The sequence below is a fragment of the Rhea americana genome, unplaced genomic scaffold, assembly GCF_003343005.1.
Source record: "Rhea americana isolate MKP2758 unplaced genomic scaffold, rheAme1 scaffold_222, whole genome shotgun sequence".
Classification (NCBI taxonomy): Eukaryota; Metazoa; Chordata; class Aves; order Rheiformes; family Rheidae; genus Rhea; species Rhea americana.
The window spans coordinates 1,457,997-1,465,957 of record NW_028186337.1 but is presented as its reverse complement, the minus strand read 5'-3'; the positions used below and the strand labels follow the sequence as shown (position 1 = coordinate 1,465,957).

At 52.9% G+C, this 7,961-nt stretch overlaps 2 protein-coding genes across 2 annotated transcripts in view; both read right to left on the bottom strand.

Annotated features, from left to right (window-relative positions):
• Positions 1-7,961, bottom strand: part of LOC146595538 (uncharacterized) — a 29,732-nt gene that overhangs the window by 14,666 nt on the left and 7,105 nt on the right. The window contains exons 4-5 of the mRNA XM_085305592.1: positions 2,276-2,375; positions 4-785 (exon numbers count right to left, since the gene is read on the bottom strand). Coding sequence (XP_085161718.1) covers positions 4-785; positions 2,276-2,375 — 882 coding nt within the window. The remainder of the gene's footprint in view (positions 1-3; positions 786-2,275; positions 2,376-7,961) is intronic.
• The window catches only part of NPFFR1 (neuropeptide FF receptor 1), a 7,018-nt gene continuing 1,440 nt past the window's right edge, over positions 2,384-7,961 (bottom strand). The window contains exons 2-3 of the mRNA XM_085305583.1: positions 6,907-7,197; positions 2,384-6,052 (exon numbers count right to left, since the gene is read on the bottom strand). Coding sequence (XP_085161709.1) covers positions 6,003-6,052; positions 6,907-7,197 — 341 coding nt within the window. The 3' untranslated portion in view covers positions 2,384-6,002. The remainder of the gene's footprint in view (positions 6,053-6,906; positions 7,198-7,961) is intronic.

Sequence of the window (7,961 nt, the reverse complement as noted above, 5' to 3'; positions counted from 1 at the left end):
GGCGCGGGGCGAAGGGCCCCCGCGGCGGGCGGCCCGGCCCCGACGCCGAGTCGCTGGGCTGCTCCTTCACGAAGACGCGGTTGCGGACGCCGAAGAGGAGCCCGCGGCTGTGGCTCCTCTCAGAGTAGGCGCCGCGGTGCTCCTGCTGCGGGGAGCAGAAGGGGGCTTTGAAGGCCTCCTGGAAGCCCCTGCGGAAGTTCTCGTTGAAGTACCCGTAGATGATGGGGTTGACGCTGCTGTTGAAGAAGGCGAGCCAGTGGGCGAAGGGGAAGATGTACACGGTGATCAGGCGGAGCTCGCGCTCGCTCAGGTGGCCGTAGTCCGTCAGCAGCAGCAGCGTCCACAGGGGCAGCCAGGACAGCGTGAAGAAGAGCGCGACGATGATCAGCATGTTGATGACCTTCACCTTCCTCTTGGAGACCCTCCGCCCCTCCGGCTCCTCCGCCTGGGAGCCGCCGGCGGGTGCCGCAGACTTGAACAGCTTCAAGGCGATCCGGGCGTACATGACCACGATGAGCGCGAGGGGAGCCAAGTAGATGTGGGAGAAAAGCACGACCGTGTAGATTTTCCTCATGCCCGTGTCGGGCCAGGCCTCCCAGCAGGAGTAGAGGGGATAGGAGTTGTTGTAGGTGTCCACCATGAAGTGGTGCTCCTCTCTCGTGACCGTCAGGGTGATGGCAGAGGGGCACATGATGATCAGAGCCAGGACCCAGATGACGGCGATGGTGACCAGGGCTTTCCTCAGCGTCAGCTTCTGTCGGAAGGGGTGGACGATACAGCGAAACCTAGYGGAGGGCAGAAGGCAAACGGTGACGGCACTGGGCACTGCTGACGTGCCGATGATACGTGCCAGTGCAGGCTGGGGRAGAGAAAAGGACAGGTCTGGCCAAAGTCCCCTCGTGCACTCTGTGGCAGCGGAAGGCCAAGCAGCGTTCGGGGTAAACACAGCTCCCCTTCCTCCACTGATCCTCACTGGCGTGAGGATYGAAGGCCTAGGTGCTCCTCTGACTCCACTTCTGACATGTCTGAGCCGCTGGTTTAATCCCTGCTGTCCCTTGCTTGGGTGGTGCTTTACTGCCCCGTCCTCTTTCTAAGATCCCCAGGAGAAAGGCCACTCGCGTTAGCAGTGTCAGAGTCCGTCCCTCCCTCAGCGTTGCACTGCGTTACACCATTTCTTTGGGAATACCTACCCTTGACCCTCCTCTGACTCCTTCTTCCTAAAGAAGTCCCAGAGGATTAGCTCTTCCTTCCCCAGCTGCCTCCATGGGTCAGGCTCGCAAGCGCCTCTCTTTCAGTTTTGTTTTCTGTATCACCGTCTTCATATACCAGTGGGTGCTGGGCCCGCAATGCTCTGCCCCGCCGCAGGGTCTAACACAACAGCGCTCGGCCCTCGGAGGGATGAGGGGCGCGCCCCTGATGAGATATCCTTTGGGAAGGAAGACGGTGGGCACAACCCACCAAGGCCCAGCTGWGGAAAGGCAGGATTACGTGTACCATGAAACCTCCATTCCTGATTTACTCAGAGGGGCAGGTAACTCCAAAAGGCTCAAAAGCCCCTTTCCCCTTCCTCATTCGAAAAGCCTTTTCTGTAGAAATGTATCCATTGCCTTGGGATGGATACGGCTTGGAGGGAACGGCTACTTAACTTTAAAGCACRGGGAGCTCAACTCAGTTTTGCGTTAGCTTTGTCTGTTTTCCTGCTGATACATCTTCCCTGGTAAACACCAGCCCCTACTTTGTGGGAGTTTGACCAGAAATAGTTTGCAATCTCTAGGGTAAGGCATTTGCTGCCGAGTGCTCCCTCCTTATGCTGTGGGTCAGATGCACTCGGGGGACGCAAAGGTATGGGCTGTTCTTTACATGCTACTGGCTTTCTTATTTTTGACCCTCAGATGGGAAGATGTTCTAAGGAAAGGCATACATTTTTACCAAGCAAAACACAGCTGTGTTTGTTGGGATATCTTTTAAAAGGGTCTGGGAAAAGAGGAAGTAACAGCAAGCAAGACACCTTGCTGGGACRTCTCACAGACTTTTTCCAAGAAGCTGGGTGGTCTCCTAGAGAGAGGAAAACACTCCAGACTCCCAGCATTCAAACGAAGAGGGCCTCTGCAAGTTTTTACAGGGGCTATATCACGAGGTACTTGCCCTGGCTTGATACTGCTTCCTSAACATTACTTGGGAGAGGCTTTTGAACCAGGCAGACCTTTGATCCGATCCCTGCGTCCTTGCAGCCTGCAGGGCAAAGGCTTGAAAGAGCTCCCGTGTGCCAACGTACCTTTCCACAGCAATGGCCACCAGAGTGAAAACAGAAGCCGAGACGGACATCCCCTGCACCAGGCCGCTCATCTTGCACATGATGTTGTCAAAGGGCCAGCCTGGAATGACAGAGAGCGTCAGGTGGCTCCACGAAACATCATCCCAAGGCTGTCTGCAGCTTGGCGAGGTGGGCCAAGAGACTGTCACGGCTCGTGATTTTCCTCATCAGGAGCGCTCCAAACTGGCGGAGAGATTATGAACCCGAGCTGACTACTTTTCTCAAAGAAAAATATAATGAGAAGAGCAGCAAAATTTYCCCTAGAGGAGGTAGGGGCTACCTAACCCATATGTCATGCAGAGCCTGCGGGAAACGCTCATTAACTTCTCGCTTTCAGATGCTCATTTTTGGCAGCGCACGAGACGAGCTATTGCCCCAAGCAGCCTGGCTTGCGCCGCGGCCAGGGAGCTGGGCAGCCTGCCGAGCTACTGCAGGGCTTCTCCATTTCTGGTAACCCACTGAAGGTACGGAGCACAGTTTATAAATGCATTTGCTTCAGCTGGATCCATCAGCAGCTTCCTCTAGATGTCCCCATCCACTGTATGATTTCTGGCCTATTTCTGGGGGGGATGCTAAATCCTGGTCCTAAAGGTAGACAATATTTTACGCTAGTTACCATACAGAGATGGCCTTTAGCAGTACAGTTGTTTGGGGAAAAAAAAAGTAAAAAGTCTGTATTATGCTTCTTAGAAAATCTATGAGCAAACTGTCATTACATATGTTCTCCCTTGTTTCTCTTGCATTCATAGGTCTCTGTTATCACCAGGACCAACCCTGGGAGCTTTAATCTTGTATCTTGACCTCGTTAAGATATTTCCAGCAATTCAAAGTGCTGTGCAAGCATGTCATTATAGTATGAGTCCATGTTATATTAAGATAACAAACAACTGACAAACAGGCTACTGTATTTAAGCGGATACAAACACAGATAACCTAGATACCAAACTTTGGATGTGAGTTAGGGCATCATGTAGTATAAGAGACCTTATATTACCCTAGGGCCATAATAACCAAAATCCCTTTTACCCTTAAAATACTGTGTGTCTGAAAAACGTACTAGGACACCTTTGAAGCTAGAGGAGCTCGATACCTGAGTTCACAGCGTTGCTTGCTTCTCTCCTTCCCTGAGGACAGCTTGGGCAGTTTTCCTGCCTTTCCTGAACGTGAACTTAAGTGTGGGYTTTATTTCCTTGCACAGAGGGTTTTAGTTGATAGGAGACAAGTCCACCTCAGCCTTTATTCTGCAACCCGCATCCTTTAAACTCATGTTTTTGCCCTTTACCTGCATGCTGGATGGAAGATCTCTTCTTACGCTAATCAGGGGGTTTTAATTCCTGCACAAACCCGGTGTGCCTTCAGAGACCTGCCCAGCGGGGCTCTGGAACAGCGCCGCTCTGCTTGCTGCCACCAGCCCGCTCTGGTTCCCAAATCAGATGCGGGCACCGCATGGATACGAGGCTGCTGTCAGACAGTGCTGGAAACTCAGACCCATGCAAAACCAAATCTGGCTCCAGGCTGCGATTCCTGCATAACAAATCCTGTGTAATTTTACCTGCTGGGAGCAAGAGACAAGCAAATGGACCTGTGCTCACCTGGGTGGGATTTGGACCCACCATCGCCTTCCCTAGCACATCCCACCAGAGCACGGGCTGGGGGTATGGTGCAAGGCGAGGAGAGGAGGGCAGGATGGAGCTCCCACCATCTACCCCTCCACCATCAGGTGCWCCTGTGGCCTCCTCAGGACCTCACCGACCACGGCCAACCAACCCTGCAGATCCCTTCTCCCCGGTAGGGATGTCCAGCCACGCAAGGGGACATCTCCGTGCTGCAGCTCCGGGAAACGGAGGCCCGGCACCGTGCCGCAGATGGTTACCGCTTCGGCTAAGCTTCGCTGTGCTCGTGCTGCAGGCGCAAGGAGCAGCAAAGCACGACTTTATCTTCAGAAAGGTCAATAGCCAGAGCTATATCAGTGCAGTGAGAGGACTGGTGCAATAAGAGGATTCTTTCCAAGACGCTTGTCGGAGCACAGCTGAACTTCAGATAAATATGTAAATGCAGTGTTAAGGTCACACTTACTTGGCCAGAAAAATGTCAAACAACACACAGAAAAAGCCCAGGCTTATATAACCCTAAAAAATAGTAGCTATAAATAAAATAACCTTTGCCTAAATCAAGTTGTATTTTATTGCTTTTTTTTCCCCTCCTATTAGCACTGTTCAGCTAAAACAGAGAGGGCAAAAACAGCTGGACTTTAGCCTAATATTATTATTATCAACATATATGTTGATAATATTATCAACAACTCTGCTTAAAAGCAAATGCATAGTAAGAGGCAATAACAATTATTGGTAGGGGAGATAGAAGTGTTAAAAAGATGTAACTAAGGGCCTGGCTTGGCCTGTTTATGGCCTGTGCTACTTGTGAGGCATAAAAGGTAGAAAAAGCCCCTTTTGGTGCCATGTTTCAGGCCACGTTATCAGTCTTTCCCAATAAGCACTGAGTCTTGCGTGAAAGAGCTGCAGATAACATCAAAAAAGCCCAGACACTGTAGCGGCTKTGCAAAATAAATAAGTAAAATAGAGCACGCTCGTCCTTTGTTTGTCGAACGACTRCTGGAAAAGGTGCATTTGTGCTGAGAATGGCAAGGAGAAATTAAAAGCAGCCTCGGCAGATGCTCGAGCTTAACCGAGGATTTTTTCTTCTCTGCACGAGTAAGAGSAGCCCCCGGGCAGGACTGTGCTGAGCGGCTTCAGACCAGCACAGCTCCTTTCATGCCTGCATCAGGCAAATCCTTCCATAACCAGCCCTTCCAAACCTGGGGTTTGTGAGGAGTGGGGAGAGGACTGGGAAGCAAGGCGTCTTGCTCTCGAGGRAAACCCACGCCTGAAGGGCCACGGGCAAGCAAACCCACAAGCTGAGCAACGGTGGAGAGGGCAAGGGAAGCAGCCTTCCGGCGAGGAGGCCAGCAGCACCGCAGGGGTTTCTATGAAAAGGCTCTCTGTGGTCCTCACTGGGGCTCRCTGCTGGGGAGCCCACCCCAACCTGGCGTTGCCTATGGAGCAAGCCCCAGCCGCCTGGGCAATCCGCGATGAGGACTGAAGAGACGAAGGAGGTGGAAAGGCTGGGATGAAGAAACCCAGAGAAGGGAGAAGCAGTAGCAGTCCTTGGACACATTACAGGTGGCAGCAAGGAGACATGGAGTCAAGGTCTTCATGTCAGTGGTGGGTGAGACAAGAAATCACAGTAAGTGACAAGAAAGAGCTGGACTTCCTGCAAATCTTTCTATTGGCAAATAGTGAAGCACTGGAAACACCTGGGTGGGTGCGYGTGTGCGATGAGACTCATCCCTGGCTGTTCCTCAAAAGCCTCTCCAAGGCTGACCTTTCTTKTCGTTTCTCCAGGCTCTACTTTGCCATGACCCTCTGAACGGCCAGCATCCAAAGGGATGTTTATCATTCCTGCGGAGAAACTCTCCCCTTTGCAAACGGTTCTGGAGGGGACCACGGCTTGGCTCGTTCTTGCTGACGAAGCCAACRTCAGGAGATGCAACGTGCTGAAGAGCAGCAGGGCAGGAGCTCTTGTTTCACCTCGGTCCTGTTTAGGATCTGCCTCCCATGGTCCCCGCGATGGCACCCAGAGGYCAGCAGACTCCCAAAGGCAGAGTTCAACCCTGTATTCCTAGTCCTTCCTATTTACCAGCATGTCCTGGAGTCTTGCCAGCGTGGAAGAGAAGGAGAGCTACAAAAGAATAAACAATCTMGTGCTAAAATACAGATGTTTCCCCCTAGAAATAACTGTGGGGGAAAGAAAAAAAAACCCTTCATTGGCTAGTGAATCCTCCTAGAGGTTTTTGCAGTTCTGTCTCCAGCCGTCAGACRGCTCAGCGATCCGTGTAGGAAGTGAGTGCTTATCCAGTTACTCTTCGTTGCTCTGCTGTGATCTCTTACGCCGTTTCTTTTTCTCACCTACGGCTGGCAACAAACTGGCCTGTCCAAAGGGACGTCRGAGTGCTCTGCGTGGTGTTCTGCAGAGATGCGTTGCATCTCCGGGAGCGTCTGCAGCTGGGCCAAGCCCTGGGAGGTTTTAAGTCCTTGGAGCTGTGTATGCRTGCATGAATCTTGGCTTTTCTCTTTTTTGTTTTTGAAGAGAAAGAAATGTTTTGCTCTCACGGTTGCAGAAGAAAAATCTAAAAAACCAGGTTAGAGCATAATCTACATGTTCACTGGGTAAGAACAGATAAAAGACCTCCCAGTAAAAGTAACTCAGAGCCTCCTCCTCTTGAAGAGATTTAAGGCAGTCTCATGCTTTATCTCCATCAGACCTGGCTAACTGCCGTCCTCATCCTGGGGGTTCGGGGGGAAGCACCCACAGGAAGGAGTTTTGAGGGTAGAATTGTAGAAATGGGAGAAAAAGAGCCTCTAGGTGTCATTTGCGGGACACAGAACTGCACTGATGTTATCTGTCATTCCCCTTGCCGCTGAACACCAAGGCCATGCCAGCCAAAGGAGACTTTCTCCGGTATCCACCACTTTCTTTCCTCTTGTGTCCTCGTGTCTTGTGTTACCTGGGTCCCCATCCCCTCCCCGACTCACCTGTGATGAGGTTGTCCACTAAGGTGGTGGGCATGCAGAAGATGCCCACCAGCAGGTCGCTGACRGCCAGGTTGAGGATGAACATGTTGGTGACCGTCCGCATCTGGCGATTCTTCACCACGATGAAGCACACCAGGATGTTGCCAATCATGCACATGAGGAAGATGAAGGTGTAGGCCAGGATGAACATGGCAGCCACAGGGGAGGAGTGCTGGTAATACACCGAAAAAGTGTAGTTCTCCCCAAAGTGGTGGCTCTCGCTGGAATTTGGCCAGCTGCCATTGGAAGGGCCTGAGGAAGGGAAGGCAGAAAAGTGAAGTAGGAAGAGGATAAAGTGATCATCTCCTTCACCTCCACGCTTTTCTAATGCTCTAGGAGGTGTTTACTGCTAGTATTCATTTACACCCATGTTTTCCTGTGCACATAGGCAATAAGTGCCAGTGCACAAGTTCATGAAAGGGAAGAAAGCGGGTAAGAGGCCTGGGGACGACCAGCCGTGCCACGTCTCCGCTCCGAGTCCTACTTTTCTTGCTGGTCCTCCATTAACTGGTGGAACGGCTCTGCAGAAGGGACAGGAGGGGTCACAGCACGTTGTGTCCTCAACGGCCAATACTCATTAAAAAAAAAAAAATAAGAACGATGACGGCAACCCAGAAGGGGTCCTCTTCTCTTGGTCTTGACAGTGACAACCCTGCAAGGGCACGGGGTGCTCTGCAGACCCTGCTCCCACCCCCGGGCCCGCAACTCCCCTCCGCCCGGTCGTTTGTCCCGGCGCGGCGCCCGGGGCTCCCGCCGTGCCGTGGGGGTTCGCTAGCGGAGCCCACGGTCGCGCCGCTCGCGACGTTTCAAGCACGAAACTTGGGCGGGCTTCAGAGAAATCCCCCGGCGCTTCCGAGCGGAGCTAAAGGCAGAGGGAGGAGAGGGCGAACCCCGGGGCCGCTCGGATGCGCTGCGCCGCGGCGGGCGCCCACCCGGCTCGGGCAGGAGGAGGAGGCGGCGGCAGGGAGGAAGGCAGCGGGGACGCCCGGAGCAGGGGGGGGGATCTCCCGCGGGAT